The sequence below is a fragment of the Sebastes umbrosus genome, chromosome 1 (genome assembly GCF_015220745.1).
Source record: "Sebastes umbrosus isolate fSebUmb1 chromosome 1, fSebUmb1.pri, whole genome shotgun sequence".
In the NCBI taxonomy this organism is placed as follows: Eukaryota; Metazoa; Chordata; class Actinopteri; order Perciformes; family Sebastidae; genus Sebastes; species Sebastes umbrosus.
The window spans coordinates 30,100,864-30,123,413 of NC_051269.1; the positions used below are offsets into that span (position 1 = coordinate 30,100,864).

General features: G+C 39.8%; 1 protein-coding gene and 1 long non-coding RNA gene across 2 annotated transcripts in view; one reads left to right on the top strand and one right to left on the bottom strand.

Annotated features, from left to right (window-relative positions):
- ikbke (inhibitor of nuclear factor kappa B kinase subunit epsilon) lies at window positions 1-14,926 on the bottom strand. Its single transcript, XM_037781268.1, has 21 exons — window positions 14,806-14,926; window positions 13,442-13,541; window positions 13,065-13,202; window positions 10,847-10,976; window positions 10,590-10,771; window positions 8,032-8,192; window positions 6,619-6,729; window positions 6,316-6,495; window positions 5,394-5,590; window positions 4,979-5,037; window positions 4,757-4,848; window positions 4,512-4,613; window positions 4,119-4,176; window positions 3,186-3,298; window positions 3,024-3,100; window positions 2,888-2,927; window positions 2,702-2,803; window positions 1,554-1,650; window positions 1,293-1,384; window positions 1,130-1,201; window positions 1-1,024 (listed from the first exon to the last, which is right to left on the bottom strand). Exons 2-21 carry the CDS (start codon window positions 13,538-13,540, stop codon window positions 961-963), a joined length of 2,166 nt encoding a protein of 721 aa, XP_037637196.1. The 5' UTR covers window position 13,541; window positions 14,806-14,926; the 3' UTR covers window positions 1-960.
- Window positions 14,861-22,550, top strand: part of LOC119495083 — a 14,022-nt gene continuing 6,332 nt past the window's right edge. Inside the window, exon 1 of the long non-coding RNA XR_005208357.1 lies at window positions 14,861-15,015. This is a non-coding gene — a long non-coding RNA (uncharacterized LOC119495083). The remainder of the gene's footprint in view (window positions 15,016-22,550) is intronic.

The window sequence follows — 22,550 nt, forward strand, 5'->3', positions numbered from 1 at the left end:
TATGGCAAAAAAAAGTTTATAAGTACAAAAGTATTTTTTTTATTTTCTCTAACTTTGTGCATCATCTGTGACCCCTTTATAAACAAATAACAAACCCTGGGATTTCCCCACCACGTGAACCACACTGGCATTTCATCCTGATAATTTGCTCTAATGTCACTGGACTTTCTGTTAAAAAGGAGACACGGTGGTGAGTACTGAGTTTCCCTGATTTAGATACTTCTCTTTTACAGTAAAACCTACAAAGAAATAACTTATCATTCAAGTTAAACATCAATAGGAAGAGAGATGTCGCTTCAAAAACGACAGTGCTGTGTGCTTGGAGTCGCTGACAAAAGATGCAATCAATCACTATTCAAGTAAACCTAGAAATGAAATCACAGGAATGATCAACCATTAGGAAGAAGACAATAGACGTCTCAATCCTTCAACACACACACACACACACACACAGACAGACTGACGGAAAGACATAGGGTCAGTCTGGTTAAATTAATCATTTAAGGTTCTCCAGGTTCCACAGTGCTTCTTCTGTGGGACAAAGAAGAAACTCAGCCTTAGAAAAATACTCTAGCAGCTGACTTGGCATTCATTTTGGCTTATCCTGACGGTACATCACTGTGGCAGCCTATTAGAAATACAATAACACTAAAGGCATTAATGAGGTTTGTATTGAACTGCTGTACTCAGCCGCCAGCCACACACACACAAACACACTGACTAAAAGTCCATCAGTGGCATTTCCTTTCTCCTTTCTGTGCATCTTATCTCTAAATTGAGATTCACATTTTATTGATTGTCTTCGGCTGCTTCCTCTTCATACAGCACGGGGCTGGGGCTGCAGCCGCTCCTTGAAAGAAGATCCGGTACATTGTCCATAACTGTTCATTGAGTGTCAGTTAAAACTATGTGATTGTCAGAGAGAGATGTGAGTTAAGATGCAAAGATGCTGCATTGTTGTCACAGTGTAGAAGGTCTGGCCAAGCTCGGATCCAGAGCTGCTGCAGGGTTCACTGCTCCCAGACTACAGGGCAAAAAAAAATACAAACTATCAACATCATGTGTTCTCTCCCTCTGTATATGGGCGTGTGAGTTTCAACAGAGACAGGAAGTTGGTCACTCTACTAACCTCTCAATAATGCTGTTGTTGCACTGAAGTTCCCTCACCAAAATCTCCATTTCCTCCTTCAGATGGTGCATCCTAGAACAAAGGAAGATGTGTTATCAGGGGAATTAAGCGACCGTCTCTATCTTGCACACACACACATGCAACACACACATGTAACACACACCTAGAGACCATCTGGTCCTTGTCCCTGGGGGCGATCTCGGGTGGTTGTCCTGTTCGCTTGGACTGCAGAGCGAAGAGGATTCTGTCCAGAGCCTGAGGAGGACAGAGGAGACGTTACATCATCACGTCACTGAGATGACAGTTTAAATAATAATCCCAAATCTAACAAGAGTAAACATCAAAAACATCACAGAACTTTTTTTTTAATCAGTGTCTTTGTTATGTTACAATATCTGATCTGCAGGGAAAGTGAAATGTTGACCTTATTTTGCCGCTGCTCACTCATTTCCAGGTCTGCCAACAAGCCTGTGGAGAAAGAGCTGAAGTCCTGCAGTCGGGTCTGCATCTCCAGTAAAATACTGCAAATAGAGAGGGGACACACTTCAGTAAGTCAAGGCTACCATCTTTATAATGTGCCGATGGCCTGCTGGATTTCACAAAAAGGAGAGAAAACAATGCGGAAAATGTTGAAATTTAAAGACTGAAATCTGCTATGGTCAATTTTAAATTAGCAAAAGATGTGTTGACAAATAATCTGGATAATTTATTAACAAATAATGCATTATTAATTAGCCACTTACACAGAGTTTTGACTTTTTTAAATTATTATTTAACCTTTCTCTCAAATGAGACAGATCATGCTTATTTTCAGGTTCATACTTGTATTTTGGGTTTCTACTGGAGCATGTTTACATGCTTTAAAAAGGAGCAGAGTGTAGGATCTGGCAGCATCTAGTTGTGAGGTTGCAGAGTTCAACCAACTGAAACTTCTCCAGTGTGCCAAGCGTGTTGGAGAACTACGGTGGCTGTGGTGAAAAAGTAAAAACACGAATGGCCCTATCTAGAGCCAGTGTTTGGTTTGTCCATCCTGGGCTACTATAGAAACACGGTGGCCGGCTCCGTGAAGAGGACCCACTCCTTATGTATATATAAACGGCTCATTCTAAGGTAACAAAAACACAATTCTTATTTTCAGGTGATTATACAGCAAAGAAAACATACTTCTAAATATTATATTCCACTTCTGCCAATAAAACCCCCAAAATGCTGCGCACTGTTCCTTTAATGGTCAAAAAACAAATTATTTTTCTCATACTGTCTGTCTGAATGTACCTGTATTAACCGTCTGAAACGAAAATTTTAAATTGAAGAATTGAAAAGGAATTAATATATATATAATATATAATCTCAATATCACTTGATAAACAAGTGTGAAGTGAAGATTAATAATGCCGACTACCAATTTAATCTGTTTGAGAGGGACTGCTGAATAGCAACGTCCTACTGTCCTGTGTTAATCTTCTTCATATAAGCTTCATCATCCGTGTGAAAGACCGTGTCATAACACAGCTGAAGTGAATCTGCTGTGTGTTTGGAGTTTAAAAATGCGACTCGAGAGCCTGCTCTGACCTGCTCCACGTCCTCGTTGAGGCCAAAAGCTCTTTGTATCTCTGCACGCAGTCCTCTCTAAGGAGAGATTTCACTCGCTTAATGTGGGACGACAGGTGGATTCTGGGAAGGAAGAGTGACAAGCAGATTACAGGAGCGCTCAGAATAACATCCTTCACAGGCTGAGTGAGCAGGACACATACTCACTTCTCAAACTTGTGTATTTGCTCGTCATTATATGCCAACTCTGTGGGTGAAAATAAGAAAACAGTAAGGTATTGTCAATGTACAGAAAAGAGTAATAAAGATACAGTATATACACCAACAATAAAAACATACATACTGCCAGTTTGTCTGTCTTTACGGTAATGCTGATGAATTGCCATTATCTTCGGCAGCAGCATCTCCATCTTCTGACAGCTGTGGGAGAAAAGAGGTCAGCGTTCAAACATCACAAACTCATGAGGCTACCCTGAAGGTTTGAATCCCTGCGTGCCTGCAGTACCTCTTGTCATTGGCCAGCGTCTCTGCTAGCTTGGCCTGTTCTATCTGCAGATGATCCAGTCGGTTCTGAAACTCCTGGATTCCTGAAGCGTATATGGGCAAGTGCTCACGGACCTGTAGAGACAGCAGCCACAGACTCTCATATCTGAATCAACAAATCACAATCCTGCCACAAAATGAATGGTTTACAGTCCATAATCCTGGATTAATTTACATTTTCAGCATTTCAAATTAAATGTGTGTTGAGTCCAGCCATGTTGCCCCTCTGTCTATTCAGTATTTCTACTCACTTGTGCTATTGCAATGTCTAATTAAGTAAAAATACTAAAAAGAGAGAAATCCCAGGGCTTAGAATACAGTTGTTTTGCAGTGTTGTGGGTTTGAATCTTGTGTATAATTACGACTAAATGTCAAACCTCATCAATTTTTTAGTGCTGACCGAAATGTGTCCATTTTTAAAGCGGACAATAAATGTTATTGTTTAAATAGAAAGACTGTTTTATATGGTTAAGATTCTCATATATTTGCTTGTGTTTCAACATTTCACATTCTGCAAGTTTGACTTGGTTTGGGAAAAAAAGTATAAAAACACGTTTATACTTCTCAGAGTAAGGCATTTGTAAAAATATCATTGCTAGAATTCAAATAAAAATACCCAGTCCTGCTTTCAATAGTGAGGTAATTTATCCCTTTAAGTTAGTGCCAGCAGGGCTGATACCTGCCAATAGTAAGCCATCAAAACAGGTTAAAAGTCTGCAACACCTTTGCTGCATGCCAGCCTTTCTCTCACCACTCTTTTCATTATGATCCGCAATTCTCCACGATACACACTCATTAATGAAGGAACAATGGCATAAAAATACAGAAAAAAAACACCAACACCATTTCCATCAGCCACATGAGTCAAGCTGTGAAACTTCCTGACGCCACTCACCAGATGCAGCTTTTGCCTGCTTTCAGCTGAACCTTGGTTTTCTGAATCATAATGGCCTCTAAGAAAAATAAAGATACAACAAATATGGGAGGAGAAAGGGGGGAGAAGAGGAGGTTGTAGGTTGAATATAAAATATATGCTCGGTCTACATTTGTCAAGGAAATTGCATCTTTCAGAATCCACAACATACATTGACAAAAGTTAAGATGATACAGTGAGTAATCCAAACCTACATCACACTCATGGTGGCAAATTCAGCCTAAAAAAAGCAAGTGTAGCTCCATCTGCCTTACTGCTTTGTATCATAATGTAAATCATACAAACACATATCTGTGTAAGTGTGATATCACAGATTCCCTTCATTTAGCTCAAAAAGTGTGTAGATACACTCACAGTTTGTGAGTCCTGTGTTCTACGTTGAGGCAAGACTGCAGTCTAATGGTGATCATCGCGATACTGTGCATTGCTTCTTCACACTCCCTGCGCAACCTCATCCTGAGGAACAATAAGAGTGTGAGAGAGGAGATAAAGGAGAGATAAGGGTCATTACCTAGAGTCAGTATATAACCTCAGAGGTACATCACTCAGTGCAGTAAGACAAATAATCCTTATTTTAGTACAGTATGTGTGTCTCTCACATGTAGCTGTAGTATCCTTGCAGCAGCAGCTCTCGGTGTGTGTGCAGCAACTGTACTATCCTCAGATACTGGTGGACCACTCCCACCATTACCTACAGAGAAGAGGGTGAGTAAAGGAGTTAATAAATAATTGATTGGATGCTTATAATACGTAAAATAAAAATAAAAAATGAACATGACATTAGGCAAGGCTGGCAAAGAAAATCAGCGGAGCAGCAGTACCTTGGAGAAGTTGTAGTCTGCCATAACGTCAAACCTGGATGGGATGACTGGAGTCTCGGCTACAGAGGAGCACACCCCAAAAATACTTATGGAAACAGTGTGTGCATATGTGTGTGTGCGCTTGGGCATTAATAATTGTATGCACATGTTATTTCAAATGTGATTATTTTCTTTTTATATCATTTCCCTATATCTGGGATTGGCATTCACATAAACATTACTAGACAAAATTTGCATAAAACAGTTGATTCACAAAGATATTTTATGTGTTGTGTGAGTAAGTGTGATGCTGGAATACACCTCCTATCAAAACCCTTTCATATCTCCCTGGGGGGAATATCAAAGAATAAAGAAGAGGAAAGCTCAAGACTTCACAGAAACATATCAAAGGTGTGCGTGTGTTTGATTGTCTTACGTTCTCTGAAGGGCAGGCTGGTATTTGCTTCAGGCCCGTAGCTGAGCAGAATGAGGGGCCGGTCAGGTGAAGTACGAGGGAGGTTGACCACCTTCATGTTGCCCTCCAGAGGGAGGTCGTGACCCAGGTACAGCAGATGTTGATGCTGAACTGCTATACCAGTCTGAGACGCCACCTCCTCAAAGAATACTGACACCCTGAAAGGATTGAGGGGAGAAAAAGCATTTTGGCTGCTGGACACATTTTATAATTTCAGGTCTGTTTCTGCATCCTGAAGCAATTCATTAATTGAGTTTGCAGCTGCAAAATCTGTTGTTCTTCCTGCATCCAGCGCCATCATTTGACGTGACAGTGACATAGTTGATGGTTAGGAAGAACTACAGGCAACTTTTAACCACAATAGCAACATCCCACCTTGCACTACCTAATTTACATGGATCCAGTTTGTTCTAAAACCCTACCTAATCTTGTACCAGGCTGTAAAGCAAACAAAAACAGGAACAGGCAAAGCACATTTAAAGGTCAGGAAAATACAACTTGCATATCATATGCAACAATCTTTGTGCAGCCATAAAAGCAAACCACTTCCCCTCCTTTCATGTTGTGGCACCTGTTACACCACCATTACTAAATTCACAAAAAGTCAGGACAAATATGGGTAAAATTCTGCAGTTTGAAACACTAGTTTCAAAAAATTAACATGACATGACAAATTGTGGCATCCTCATAATTTTTCCTTCAGGTTTACTGACTCTTGAAGTCTGTCACACCTGCAGGACTTGCTGGAAATCTAGTCTGACGATGAGCGAAAAATGCTTTATATTTCAGTCTGCTCCAATTTAAACAGTCCTGTAGTCTGTAGACTGTTTTATTTGTGTTTGATCAGAATAATGTGAGTGACGATACGCCTGTGCAGACTTACGTGTTGTAGTGGTGTATGTAGACACAATGCGCCATGGCCTGTTGCAGAGAGAAGAGGTGAACTGGCTGCCGCTGCAGTGTGTCTGTGGTGGCTTTAAAGAACTGGTCAAAACCCCAACACCTCTCCTGGTCAGCCTCCAGTATACCCGCTAGTACTGGAACCAGCTGCACCGTCAGACCCCTACAGACAGAGAGGGACAGAATGGGAGAGAAATAGATGGAGACAGGACAAAGTCAGCACCACATGTTCTGGTTTAAGAGTCACTGAGATGCATATTTGAGTGCTCTTCATCAGGTGACATACTGTGAGAGTTGGCAGCTGTGAGGTAGGTGGTAGCTCCACTCTATAGGCCCTTCCTCCACCCGCTGTATTCCAGCTATTGCCCCCATAGGCTTCTCAGTAGTTATTTTGTACCTGCACAACAAAACACACAAGTCAGGCTGATGATCATTGATGGATGTTCATGTTCTATCAGATACCACAGGATTCCAAAGAAACAACATGCCGAAAAATATATTTTTCTAAAGAAACTTTTTAACCAGAGGAACTTTCCCTCAGAACTAGGAACCTTTTGAGGAAGTCATTGAGTTTCGACTGCAGGATCCAGGGTCTAAATTAAGTTCTGGGGACATTTTCTGAAGACATTTAACCCCCTTAAAAAGCCCTGGTCGGGGGTAGTACTTTCTGAAAATACAGGAACTTTCAGGGTGGAGTTTGCAGGGATCACCGTCGCTGATTGGTGAAACACACACACAGTACCGCTGCGTCAGCTCATGTACCGCTTCATTCATAAAACAAGGAAGTAATCTAGTATTGATTTAGGACCATTTTAGGATGAGCGGAGAGCATTTCTCTTTGTTTGGTAACATAAAAAGTACAGTTAAGCTTTGCTGTCAGCTTCCCGACTCATTTTAAAAAAGAAAGAGACTGCGGGAGCCAGCTGAGAGGGCGAGCGGTAGATGAGACAGACAGAGCGGCGGTGCTGTGAACGACAGAAAAAAAAAGTGATTCTGCTTGTAGAAGTTTCTGATTGTTTCACAGCAGTTATGTTCTAAAGCACAAACAAATAACTGTCAAACACTAACCAGATGATTCACTGTGGAGACAGATACTCCTCCTCTACATTTCATACATTACATCCAACGTGCATCAGTAAAAACTAAGCAGCAGTAAATGTCACCGCAGTGAGAAAAAAAACAAAGCTTTTTTTTTTTTTTTCAGGGAGTTTTTTTTAGATGAAACAGGCAGTACACTGAACTGCAGGCTGCAGAGGGTGTTTACCGCTCTGACCTCCAGCAGCCCTCGTCACATGTCATGTTGCTCATTCATACATCAGCGGACTAGTTTGCCTAATCTTCACAGGTCTTTAGACCGCTATGGGAATGCAGACAACAATGGGCTGAAGGGACCTTTCATTTCCTTGAAAAGTAGTTCCAGGGCTAAAATTGCCAGGAACTTCATAGGTGGTCATAAGGGAGGGCTTAAGGGAAAATCTAAGTATTTGGCACAATTAAAAAGGTTGAATGGTGTCTTCATTAACACTGAAAAATGCCATCTACTGATTTCATGGTGGTATGTTTTCCAATATGGTACTTGTCTGGTTGAGATGGAGCTTAAGACAAGTAAGAGACCCAACTCAATGTCATAATTTCATGTTGCTGTCAGAAATATGTGGTCTCTGTGATTTACTTTCACACACCTAACGTATTAACTTACATGGTGGGTTTGTTCCTGCGTGGTCCTCCAAACGGTGTGAAGGGAAGACTCCCAGTGGCAGCGTGGTAAAATGTAACACCAATACTCCACAGGTCTACGCTCACTCCGAAGGATTTCTGATGAGGCTTACGCAGCACAGCACGTTCATACATGTCTGGATGCTAAACACAGACACACACACAAACAAACAAACATAAGCACAGTAAGATAAGAGGACACAAGCAAGTCTGCAGAGGTGAATATACAGTCATCGTACCCTCATATGTTGATAGCAGTTAGGATTATCATCTAATCTTGAGTATTATCAAAGTGTCAAAGTGAAAGCAGTGTTGGCATGCATTCTCTCACCGGTTTCTTTCCTTTTTATCAGGGAACATCATTTTAAACTTAGTAGCAGGCAGAAATGTGAGTGGCTTTTAGGAAAAGCCATGCATCTCATTTGTCCACTAGAGGGACACAAAGTCTTCATAATACAAGCTGCTTTGAGGTATCAAGAACAAGACTCCATGGGGCCTGTCTCAAAAAGTCATTTCAACACTCTACGGTTGCTCATTGGCCATAATTATTACTTTAACAGCCAAGGCCCTCAAATACTAGCATATTGTCAATAAAAGATAAATAAATAACAAAAATAAATAACAGAAATGTATGTAATGTAAATGTAATGTAGACTAAATGTAACCCAGTTTCCCCCCAGGGATCAATAAAGTATTTCTGATTCTGTAATGCTCCATCATAACACTCTGACCTGTTAGTAAATCCTGAACTTAACTGTAACTACTTGTGCTCATTTCATAAAGGCCAGGCACAACAGACTGCCTGAAATACACACACGAAGGCACATTGTAGTGGGGCTCAAAACACTTTCACCATATGCTTAAATTCGGTGTTGTTTACGATCGAGTGTGGTCGCATATGCAGCCATAAACACTATCATTAGTTACTTTGGCACAGTTTAAATTTGCAGTGGAAGGCTGCCTGAACGCTGTGGAGAGAAGGACCCGCCGTTCAGTCTGTTTTTGTTTCACTGGTTTCACGGAGATGCGGTCGTAAATTAAATGTTTGAAGTGCATCTACAGATAAACCCGACTTCAGTTTAACAGTGTCGGCATACAGTTTGACACGAAACTTTGTCCATTGAGCTTCACTGAGGTGCAACAGCTGATATAGAACAACTGGTGCGCTGCCAAAACTTTCCGTGTAAAACTCGCACTCCAGAAATTCTGTTCCATGTGTGCGAGTAGTAAACATAAAGAGCTGTTTGGCTCACAGCCAGTACCGAAAGGATGTCGCAGACCGAACCAAACGTCCTATACCGAACGGTTCGATACAATTACACGTATTGTTACACGTCTGTTCTACACAGTCAGTTTTTAACAAACCACCAATCACATGCAACACACAGAGATTCAGTTTAGAGGGTAAGATATCCTCATGGGGAAATGGGGCATTTATAGCAGTAAAGGTAATATGGGTAATATGATCCGAGGGTGGAGAAAGGCCGCTTATAGACTGTAAGCAAACAACTAGATAATATAGATTATATTGATTGCACCCTTGGTTGTAAAAATGGATACGGCAAAGAAATGTATTACTCACATACATATTCGGTCTATTCTTAGGAGAAAGCTATTATTACAAAAGTGAAAGTCGATGCTGTTTTCTGCTACCAAGGCCTGAGAGCTTTCCCTGGAGAAAAACTGAACTGATAGGAGGTTAACAAATGTTCAATAATCTTATAACTGTCCATCCATAGGGTGAGCACACTTTTTATTGATGCAATATAATGTTATCACATTCTTTTATCTTACTTTGACGTCTTTACTTTATTCATCCGGGACGTTAGGTGTGCTTTCTCAGCAATGTCCCCTCCACTGAGGCAGTAAAACGATTTTCTGTTCATAACGTCACGTTATGTTCTTTCAGGCAGCAGTAATGGAGTATGAATGCAACGGACCTGCAGGCTAACCTGTAGTAAAGATTATATAAATAAAAACTCTGTGCACACCACATGGTGGAGACAAACCTCCATAACACAACTGGTGAGACATCAAAGTGGTTTATGAAGATGTCCGTTCCACCAGTGTTTCTTTTGGGCATCTCGTCACCAAGTGGGTTATTGGTGCCTTCAAGTGAAACTCGTGAGCTTATGTTTACAACTTGGGAAGTTGTGTACACGATATGCGTGGCGTTCAAGTGGTTAAGTTGTGAGAACACTGCTGCTACGCAACAGCAATATTAACGTTACTGTCGGCGTCTAGAAGCCAAAGAGGCTGAAAAAGATGAAAAGTTAAGGAAAACTCTTTTCTATCTAACTATTTCTTGGATTTCTTGATCTGACACATACAGGCCCGTCAATTTCAGCCTACAAAGATTTCCACGCACCAATATCTTTTTCACTACTAATCTTTGTTAAAAGGATTGTGCAGCCGAAGTGATGGCATGCACTCATCTACTTTCTCAAACTCACTTTATTCAAAAAAGTACTTTTTGCCTGCATACTCACTGATAGCACAAATACAGGCTTACTAAGTTTATTCATGGGACTGTTATCTTACCAGATACTCCTCAGTTCCGTAGATAGACACAAACTTCTCATCATCTTCCAGCTCTCTTGCCGCTCCAAAGTCAGTCAGCTTATAACAGGACTTGCCGTCCTCCCCAACCTGCCGCATGATGTTGCCTGGCTTAATGTCCCGGTGTACCACTCCGTTGTCTCTCAGGTGATTCATCCCCTGCACTGAAGAAACGAAAGGGAGGATTACATCAGTTTAGGTATATGCAATTATTGGGAAATACCAGGATATATACCCACCCACACACTGCAAAACTATGAGGAACTCTGTTTCAGGCAGGCCAAAGGCGTTTTCTGCCTCCTCGAGCAGGCTGAGCAGACTTCCTCCTGAACAATACTCCATCACCAGCACCTTCTGTTTAGAGGGAAGCTATAGAGGGAGAGAGAGAGAGAGAGAGAGCATTTGGAGGTGAGCTGCAATTCTTTCAACATTGTAAACATTGTGAAAATATATAAGGGGATACTTATGCTTCAAGAATTCCATCATATATACTAGAAAAACTGCTAATATAACTTAAGCCCTATTCGCACGCGACTAGTTTTACCAGGGGACCTGACGTGATTTAGAATTATCCCCCCACATCTGTGTTTGTGTGGCGTATTCGCACGGGATAAGCGAAGTCTGTATTTTACTCAGATTTACTGGCATAATCCTCCGGATATGATGTCAAAGCTCTGCGTAACATCCGCTCATATTAAAAATATTATACTATATTACATGTATATTTAATATTGTAAATATTACCATATTATATAGGGCTATTTATGTTTAGATAATATTCACAAAGACCTCTTGCTCCGGTGCCCGTGCGAATGTTTCTCCATGCTGTGTAGCGAGATGAGCTTCCTAAATTTGTACCCAAAATGCTGTAAAAACTTGAATTTATAATTGCCAACACAGCCTCCATAGCTGCAAAGAAAAGAAAAAAAAACTTCCAAAAAAAATAAAACACAACTTCAAATCAGAGAGATGCCGATTCACACAGGACTAATATTATCACATGACCTGTGTATTTGTCGAAATATGGTAAGTAATTTGTCGTGGAATTTTTACTTGACACTTTACAGACATGGCAGATGCGCAGAGGATTAAGACCACAGACGACCTCCACAATTATTACAAATCACCAGATGTCCCCAGGTATTACTAGTCCCATGCAAACAGTGGTGCAGGAATGAGTCAGTGGGGTTTTTGAATGATTTTTAGTTAGATGCCTGAAATGAGGTCTGTGGTAAGCACAAGTTTAAAAGATTTTTAAAGTTTTGTTCTACGATATAAAATACATCAATAAATATCCTATACGTGAATGTTGAAGCCTTTATGTGTCTTAAAAAAGGTGGTTGCTAACAAGTTGCTAAATGAAACTAATAAACATCATCACGCCAACATGTCCGCCTTTACAGCCTCGTTGTGTATACTCGCGCTCAAGCGACCGTGGTGTAGTCATGGATGTATTAAGAGAACTGGATACAGCGTTGGAGGCGGGGCCCCCTTCATTCCTATGAGAGTTGCTCAGTGGAGCACAAAGCCATAAATGGCTCGACTTCCGTCTGGAAAAGTACCCAGATCTTGGGCACAAGGAACATGCGCATTAGCGTCCGCTCGGTCACATGAATCGGTCACGGGGTCCCAACGTCACACCCTCGTCGCGCTTTGCGCTCCAGCCTCGGTCTGGGTCTCATTCACATAAACAGAGGAAGGGAAATAACTCTGGATTCAGCTATTAGTTCATTTTACAACGTTAAAAACTTAATTTTTTAAATATGGGCTATTTAGGTGTTCCTACTGGGAAGTTGATTCACCTAAAAAAAAATTACCCGCTGAGTTACAGACGTCTCTTTCCCAACGTAAGTCTATGGGAAAAAGTCTTTTGGGGCCCAGTGCATCACGTGACGGACACAGAAGTTGCAGTACCGCCGTTTGGCTACTACAAAATTCTGGATCGTCGACTGGCGCACTTCCTCGGGGCTTGGGTGTAGTTCATTTATAGCCCAACATTAGCTTTTTAATTCTGGCGATTGAATTCACACTTCAAAAATCGTAAAAGTGGTGTTCATTTGTGGAGATTATTTTACAGAACAAAAACGCGTAAGTATCATAAACGTTTGTTTGCCACAGAGCTTATTTTCTGCAATAATCCAAAACCCAATGGAAAAATCCCATTGGCTTTTTGTTGAGGGAACCAGCGTGATGCTAACTTCCAGGTTGGCCTACAAAAATACATCAGGGCTTTAGAAAGGAAAGTGACTGAGAATGTATGTTTAAATGAATAAAAGAATAAAAAAAAGTGATCTTATCCCAATGTCTAACAGTGTAGGACCAACTGTGCAAATGCTCTACTATTTCATGTTCCAAATTAATCTGGTATAACACTGCCGTCCTGTTTCACACAGTGCTAAATATCTCACGCCAACACACAGCTGTGTTTTCCCTTGTACTTGTACTTGTTTGCCTTACCTCTTCCACGGCGAACAGCTTGACAATATTGCTGTGGTTGAGCTTCCTCAGCATCTCAAACTCTCTCATCTGGACCTCATGGGGGCGGTTGTAGCTCACCGTGTTAAACACCTTGACGGCTACCAGCTCACCCAACCTCTGCACAAAACACACACACACACACACACGTTTACGTCAACATAACACGTCACAGCACCATGTATGAACGTCAAAAACAGCCCACACATCACTGCAACCACAACCTCATTCTTATCACACATCCTGCTGTCAGCCAAAAAGTAGGCTGAAACATCAAAGGCGATGGCAGCAGTGATGTGAATGAGCTGCTCAGTGGAAAAAAACAACAACTTGACAGTGTGTTATGATGATAAAATCACCTTGTTTCGTGCCTTGAAGACACTGGCAGTAGCCCCTTGTCCGAGGACATCTTGTAAAGACCACAGGTAGTTGGCTGTGCTGGCTGTCATCCCTGACATACTGGAGGGAAGAGACACACGGATAATAAGATAACATAAGATAAGATATTCCTTGCAGTGCAGTGTACAGCAGCAAAGGGGATAGTGCAAAAAAAACAAGATGCATCAGCTAACACAGTAAAAAAAGAAAAAGAGCTAAACAAAGTGTAACAAAATATGAACCATTTAAATAGAAAGAAGTATAAAAATAGGAGCAGTACATACAGTATTGACAATAAACAGACTATTAACAAAATTGCACAAGTGGAAAATGATATTGCACAATGAGAATGAAATGAAATCCCACCTGATAATATTGCACAGTATGAATTACACCTCAGTAGTAATAATGATATTGCACATTCATTTTACAGTAGAGTGCAGTTATGGTATATTTTATTTTTTTCTCCACAACCATCTAGCGACCCCAGGAAATTATCTTACGACCCCTTTAGGGGTCCCGACCCCCAGGTTGAGAACCACTCTCTTACATCACGCTTCATAATTACTGTGCTTACTTCAGACAGACACAGATTTCAATGTAGTTTTTTTATCAATATGTTCAGGCATGATTTTCTGAAATTAAATGTGTAATTTAATTGTTTTTATTGTTACAAACATCAAAGAATTCAAATAAACTTTATAGCAAGCAATGTTTATTAAAAAACAGATCTACTACTTTGCACAAGTGGAAAATGATATTGCACAATGAGAATGAAATGAAATCCCACCTGAAAGTATGAATTACACCTGAGTAGTGATAATGATAATGATATTGCACAGTATGAATTACACCTGAGTAGTAATAATGATAATGACATTGCACAGTCAGTGAACAGTATAGTGTAGTATAGTATAGTGCAGTGTTTTGGTGTGTGAGTGTATAAAGTGGTCTACTGGGAGCAGTGCTGGTTGTTGAGTCTGACAGCTGCAATTATTAACAGAAACCTCTTTGTAGAGATAAAAACATTACAAATGAATGATTAAATACAGAGCAGAAGTCACATACTAGCTGTTGAGTAGTATAACAACACATCTAAGTATTAACAGACACACTAACTTCCTTATAGAGATATCAACACCTTTGTTATGTAGCTTTAGCTGAAGTTAGTAGCTCATTTAACAGCTGACTTTTCACTTTAATAACACAACACAACACTTCACTGATAACTGATTAAGTTAGCAACTAGCTGCTTGTGTTAGTTAACAACTAATTACCCGGTTTATTAAACTATTTAGCAACACAGTTTAACTATAACTGCGAGCTAGCTGTGTTGTTAGCTTACCTGGATAACTGCTGTTAGTCGTTAAAACGGTTAATTAACGGCTGTCGGATGTGAGATATGGCTCAAAGTTAACCGTCAGTCGTTTGTCAGTTGCAGCTCAGACTGTACTCTACCGGAGCTTTACGGTAAAGCAACAAAACAAGGAGACGCCCACGCGGTGAAACTTCTTCCGTAGTGAGACTCAGCTGCTGTGTGAGAGGGAGAGGACAGGTAACAGAGACAAGCTGCTGAGGAGGAGCAGGAGGAGGATAACAGGTTTCTACTGGGAGCCAGAGAGGTCATGGGTTTCATGGGTTTCAGCTGCAGCCTGTAGGAAGTGTTGTAGTCATAATAAATGATGGCGGAAGTAAAGCGAAGTGCAAACTTGACAGTTTAATTCTTTGCCTTTAACTTCCGTCTGTGTGTTTACAGAGAGAGAGGACACTGAGTTCACTGAGCAGGATGACTCACCTCACTGTCCTACATCATATACTACTGAAGCACACTTTGCACTCAACAAAATCTATTCTGAGGCAAATTATAGGCACTTAGTACAGGTGATGTGATGTGTAATGGCAATTTTCATATCTGCAGTTTAACACTGTACCTTTAGATAATCTCAGGGCCTCACATGTTCATCTTTGTCACCATAGGACAGTGACCTGACCTTTTAGTTCTCTGTAACTGCAAACAACAGATTGCTGGAATACTTGTTATGTGTTGTGATGCCCTGTTGTCTGCTGTGTGCTGACGCATTGATACACTTTCTATCCTTCTCTTCTTTTCTTCTTTGCACTTATCTTCGAGTTATGCTTTAAATGTATAAATACTGACTACTCTTTGTATTCGGGGCTCACTTGCCACAGTCCACAACAGGTGGCTGTGCTCGTGAGTCCATCTGCAGATGTTTTAGTTATTAATGTATGCCTTTTTATTAAATTCACTGAAAGACAAGTTGTTATGTTGGTTTGTGTCTTGTTTTAACAGAAACTGCCACCACAATTGTAAAAGAAAACCAGTCTAAAATATGTTATATTATTTTTTAATGTTATTTATTTTTTTCTCCACAACCATCTAGCAACCCCCGGATATTATCTGATTCCCGATCCCCAGGTTGAGAACCACTCTATTACATCACGCTTCAGGGGCAAATTCTGAGGCAAATTATATCCCTGGTACAGGTGATGTAATGTAAAAAGAAAACCAGTCTAAAATATGTTATTTTATTGTTTTTTCTCCACAACCATCTAGCGACCCCCGGAAATTATCTTACGACCCCTTTAGGGGTCCCGACCCCCAGGTTGAGAACCACTCTCTTACATCACGCTACATAATTACTGTGCTTACTTGGGACAGACACAGATTTCAATTTAGTTTTTTTATCAATATTTTCAGGCATGATTTTCTGAAATTAAATGTGTAATTTAATTGTTTTTTATTGTTACAAACATCAAAGAATCCAATAAATTGTATTGCAAGCAATGTTTATTAAAAAACAGATCTACTACAAGAACTACACATAGAATTATATAAGGCCTATTTGATTAAACTACTATTGCTATTACTGTACAATATTGTACCAAAAAAGAGTGTACCTCTGTAATGTACAACATTGTTTATACAAAGGACAGTTGGGCAGCTCCATGTTAAAGGTCCCATATTGTAAAAAGTGAGATTTTCATGTCTTTTATATTATAAAGCAGGTTTAAGTGCTTTATAAATACTGTTAAACTATCAAAACGCTCAATATACGTGGAGAAATACACACAGCCCGTATTCTGAAATTGTGCGTTTGAAACAAGCCGTTATAGGATTTCTGTCCATTTGTGATGTCACAAATATACAATATATAGATCATTACACGGTTTTAAACGTAAACATTCTAAATGTGTCTCAGTTTGTTTCCTGTTGCAGTGGATGTGAACAACATCAGCTGACAGGAAGTAAACATGGACCCAAACCGTCGCCTAGCAACGCAATTCCGTTCTGAAATGCACTATAACGGAGCGTTTCAGACGGAGGGTAAATACAAGTGATTAGAGATTAGTGATTTGAACATGGACATTAGTGCGGTCTCTGATGTGTCTGATGTGCTCTATACTCTTTGCTGTGACCTCAAAATCCAAGATGACTTCTCCGTGCGTCAACAGTAAAAAAGATGTAGTAATACGCTGTTTATTAGCACTTCTGTCTTATTTGAGTCCGTCATACACACAGTACTGTCCAGCTTCTATCTGTGGACATTTTGCTATAGTGTTTGTATGTGCAAAATACCGGCGTAATGCGTCGTTATCAACTAGTATTGCTAACAATGGTTAACCTGGCTGGAGCAAACCCCATTCAATTTTTCAATTTGTACTGGAATGAGGTCAAGTCGGATGTGACGTCATTTCCCAGCTCCAGCGTTCGATTTCCAAGGTAAATGGGATGCAGCATTACGTCAGTGTAATATGAAACCACTGGAGTAACCCTTTAGTCTCAGTGTGGTTTGAGGCTTTTCTTGTCTACGCAGTTTAAGCTTAAGTTTTGTTTTCAGTAAGCCAATCGAAGCATTTTTCCATCGAAACACCTCAGATAGTGCTTCACTTGTTTCTTCTTGCTGTAAATTCTTGGTCTCTTAGATCAGTAGTTCTCAACCTTTTCGAGTCACGACCCCCCAGAATAATTAGGTTGGCGTTCGCAACCCCCCTGTCCGGCGTTAAAAACTCCCCCTGTTGATTTTGAGTGATTATTGTGAAGGTTCTGATTAATACATGTAGGATAAATAAATAAAGCTTTGTTTTGTGATGACAGTTTTGGTCTGTTTTTAACCACTAGCACCTAGGCGTTGTTCAATGTGCTCAAGGAACTGTGGATCTTTGATGCGTTTTGTGACTTTTTCTCTCCCCGACCCGCCAGAAATCCCATGTCATGTGCTTGCACACTTTGACTCTCACAAACACACTCAACAAAATATATTCTGATGCAAATTATATCACTGGTACAGGTGATGTAATGTAAAAAGAAAACCAATCTAAAATATGTTATTTTATTTTTTTCTCCACAACCATCTAGCGACCCCCGGAAATTATCTTACGACCCCTTTAGGGGTCCCGACCCCCAGGTTGAGAACCACTCTCTTACATCACGCTTCATAATTACTGTGCTTACTTGGGACAGACACAGATTTCAATTTAGTTTTTTTATCAATATTTTCATGTATGATTTTCTGAAAATGTTTTTTATTGTTACAAACATCAAAGAATTCAAATAAACTTTATAGCAAGCAATGTTTATTAAAAAACAGATCTACTACAAGAACTACACATAGAATTATATAAGGCCTATTTGATTAAACTACTATTGCTATTACTGTACAATATTGTACCAAAAAAGAGTGTACCTCTGTAATGTACAACATTGTATATACAAAGTAAAGTTGGGCAGCTCCATGTTAAAGGTCCCATATTGTAAAAAGTGAGATTTTCATGTCTTTTATATTATAAAGCAGGTTTAAGTGCTTTATAAATACTGTTAAACTATCAAAACGCTCAATATACGTGGAGAAATACACACAGCCCGTATTCTGAAATTGTGCGGTTGAAACCAGCCGTTAGGATTTCTGTCCATTTGTGATGTCACAAATATACAATATTTAGACTATTACACGGTTTTAAACGTAAACATTCTAAATGTGTCTCAGTTTGTTTCCTGTTGCAGTGGATGTGAATAACATCAGCTGACAGGAAGTAAACGTGGACCCAAACCGTTGCCTAGCAACGCAATTCCATTCTGAAATGCACTATAACGGAGCGTTTCAGACAGAGGGTAAATACAAGTGATTAGAGATTAGTGATTTGAACATGGACATTAGTGCGGTCTCTGATGTGTCTGATGTGCTCTATACTCTTTGCCGTGACCTCAAAATCCAAGATGATTTCTCCGTGAGTCAACAGTAAAAAATATGTAGTAATACGCTGTTTATTAGCACTTCTGTCTTATTTGAGTCCGTCATACACACAGTACTGTCCAGCTTCTATCTGTGGACATTTTGCTATAGTGTTTGTATGTGGAAAAAATACCGGCGTAATGCGTTGTTATCAACTAGTATTGCTAACAATGGTTAACCTGGCTGGAGCAAACCCCATTCAATTTTCCAATTTTTACTGGAATGTGGTCAAGTCGGGTGTGACGTCATTTCCCAGCTCCAGCGTTCGATTTCCAAGGTAAATGGGATGCAGCATTACGTCAGTGTAATATGAAACCACTGGAGTAACCCTTTAGTCTCAGTGTGGTTTGAGGCTTTTCTTGTCTACGCAGTTTAAGCTTAAGTTTTGTTTTCAGTAAGCCAATCGAAGCATTTTTCCATTGAAACACCTCAGATAGTGCTTCACTTGTTTCTTCTTGCTGTAAATTCTTGGTCTCTTAGATCAGTAGTTCTCAACCTTTTCGAGTCACGACCCCCCAGAATAATTAGGTTGGCATTCGCAACCCCCCTGTCCGGCGTTAAAAACTCCCCCTGTTGATTTTGAGTGATTATTGTGAAGGTTCTGATTAATACATGTAGGATAAATAAATAAAGCTTTGTTTTGTGATGACAGTTTTGGTCTGTTTTTAACCACTAGCACCTAGGCGTTGTCCAATGTGCTCAAGGAACTGTGAATCTTTGATGCGTTTTGTGACTTTTTCTCTCCCCGACCCGCCAGAAATCCCATGTCATGTGCTTGCACACTTTGACTCTCACAAACACACTCAACAAAATATATTCTGATGCAAATTATATCCCTGGTACAGGTGATGTAATGTAAAAAGAAAACCAATCTAAAATATGTTATTTTATTTTTTTTTCTCCACAACCATCTAGCGACCCCCGGAAATTATCTTACGACCCCTTTAGGGGTCCCGACCCCCAGGTTGAGAACCACTCTCTTACATCACGCTACATAATTACTGTGCTTACTTGGGACAGACACAGATTTCAATTTAGTTTTTTTATCAATATTTTCAGGCATGATTTTCTGAAATTAAATGTGTAATTTAATTGTTTTTTATTGTTACAAACATCAAAGAATCCAATAAATTGTATTGCAAGCAATGTTTATTAAAAAACAGATCTACTACAAGAACTACACATAGAATTATATAAGGCCTATTTGATTAAACTACTATTGCTATTACTGTACAATATTGTACCAAAAAAGAGTGTACCTCTGTAATGTACAACATTGTATATACAAAGTAAAGTTGGGCAGCTCCATGTTAAAGGTCCCATATTGTAAAAAGTGAGATTTTCATGTCTTTTATATTATAAAGCAGGTTTAAGTGCTTTATAAATACTGTTAAACTATCAAAACGCTCAATATACGTGGAGAAATACACACAGCCCGTATTCTGAAATTGTGCGGTTGAAACAAGCCGTTAGGATTTCTGTCCATTTGTGATGTCACAAATATACAATATTTAGACTATTACACGGTTTTAAACGTAAACATTCTAAATGTGTCTCAGTTTGTTTCCTGTTGCAGTGGATGTGAATAACATCAGCTGACAGGAAGTAAACGTGGACCCAAACCGTTGCCTAGCAACGCAATTCCATTCTGAAATGCACTATAACGGAGCGTTTCAGACAGAGGGTAAATACAAGTGATTAGAGATTAGTGATTTGAACATGGACATTAGTGCGGTCTCTGATGTGTCTGATGTGCTCTATACTCTTTACCGTGACCTCAAAATCCAAGATGACTTCTCCGTGAGTCAACAGTAAAAAATATGTAGTAATGCGCTGTTTATTAGCACTTCTGTCTTATTTGAGTCCGTCATACACACAGTACTGTCCAGCTTCTATCTGTGGACATTTTGCTATAGTGTTTGTATGTGGAAAAAATACCGGCGTAATGCGTTGTTATCAACTAGTATTGCTAACAATGGTTAACCTGGCTGGAGCAAACCCCATTCAATTTTCCAATTTGTACTGGAATGTGGTCAAGTCGGATGTGACGTCATTTCCCAGCTCCAGCGTTCGATTTCCAAGGTAAATGGGATGCAGCATTACCTCAGTGTAATATGAAACCACTGGAGTAACCCTTTAGTCTCAGTGTGGTTTGAGGCTTTTCTTGTCTACGCAGTTTAAGCTTAAGTTTTGTTTTCAGTAAGCCAATCGAAGCATTTTTCCATCGAAACACCTCAGATAGTGCTTCACTTGTTTCTTCTTGTTGTAAATTCTTGGTCTCTTAGATCAGTAGTTCTCAACCTTTTCGAGTCACGACCCCCCAGAATTATTAGGTTGGTGCTCGCAACCCCCCTGCCCGGCGTTAAAAACTCCCCCTGTTGATTTTGAGTGATTATTGTGAATGTTCTGATTAATACATGTAGGATAAATAAATAAAGCTTTGTTTTGTGATGACAGTTTTGGTCTGTTTTTAACCACTAGCACCTAGGCGTTGTCCAATGTGCTCAAGGAACTGTGAATCTTTGATGCGTTTCGTGACTTTTTCTCTCCCCGACCCGCCAGAAATCCCATGTCATGTGCTTGCACACTTTGACTCTCACACACACACTCAACAAAATATATTCTGAGGCAAATTATATCACTGGTACAGGTGATGTAATGTAAAAAGAAAACCAATCTAAAATATGTTATTTTATTTTTTTCTCCACAACCATCTAGCGACCCCCGGAAATTATCTTACGACCCCTTTAGGGGTCCCGACCCCCAGGTTGAGAACCACTCTCTTACATCACGCTTCATAATTACTGTGCTTACTTGGGACAGACACAGATTTCAATTTAGTTTTTTTATCAATATTTTCATGTATGATTTTCTGAAAATGTTTTTTATTGTTACAAACATCAAAGAATTCAAATAAACTTTATAGCAAGCAATGTTTATTAAAAAACAGATCTACTACAAGAACTACACATAGAATTATATAAGGCCTATTTGATTAAACTACTATTGCTATTACTGTACAATATTGTACCAAAAAAGAGTGTACCTCTGTAATGTACAACATTGTATATACAAAGTACATCTGAACACAGGATTCTCCAGTAATACAGAGACAACTATAAATAGATTTGACATTACAGTCTTTTTTTTTTTTTAGTTCTGCTGTTTTCAAATGGACACAAAATGCATATTCAACAATATTCAATTCTGACAAATCATCCCCACACAGTTAGTCCACACGCAAGCCAAGTTGTTCAAGTGCACGATGATTGATTCGAGATCGAAGAGGGTCCCAGCTCCCCTTTAACGGCACAGCCGGGACAAAACACACCAACCAACCACATGCATGTCTGTATGTGTGACAGTGTGTGTGTGTGTGTGGATAAGTTCAGTTCATTTCAAACACACACAGTCACAGTCCCTCCTGTTGTCATGATGAGGTAAGAGCAACACAAACACACCAGGTAATACACAAACAGTATACAGAGATAAAAAATAAACCGTAACAAGTATAATTCATTACCTGGTAGAGAGCATACAGGAATGCAGTATGTGCTGTATATTTCTGGGAGAAGGGGAACGGCGTGATAGAGGCCTCGGTAAAATTAGTTAAATACTGTTTCAAGACAACAACAAAAAGGTATTACCCTGACACGGCATGTGTCCACTTTTGAAGTCAGTGTTTACAAAATGATTCACATATTTAGGGCTGTCCCGAATACCATTTTTCTGGGCTTCGAAGCTTCGGTGAGTACTATTCGAAGGTATTTGAAGCTTCACTTCGCAGCGTGGCGTGGCGCGGCGCAACAGGCAGACATGTTCTTCTTTCTGTCTTTCT

What these genes read in the sequence shown, in the direction of transcription:
- ikbke (XM_037781268.1), bottom strand. Translation starts at nt 13,540, where the DNA reads ATGTCAGGGATGACAGCCAGCACAGCCAACTACCTGTGGTCTTTACAA. An exon ending in TACATACACCACTACAACAC is followed by an intron (nt 5,591 to 6,315) that starts GTAAGTCTGCAC and finishes CAATCCTTTCAG; the next exon opens with GGTGTCAGTATTCTTTGAGG. An exon ending in CAAATACACAAGTTTGAGAA is followed by an intron (nt 2,804 to 2,887) that starts GTGAGTATGTGT and finishes CTTCCTTCCCAG; the next exon opens with AATCCACCTGTCGTCCCACA.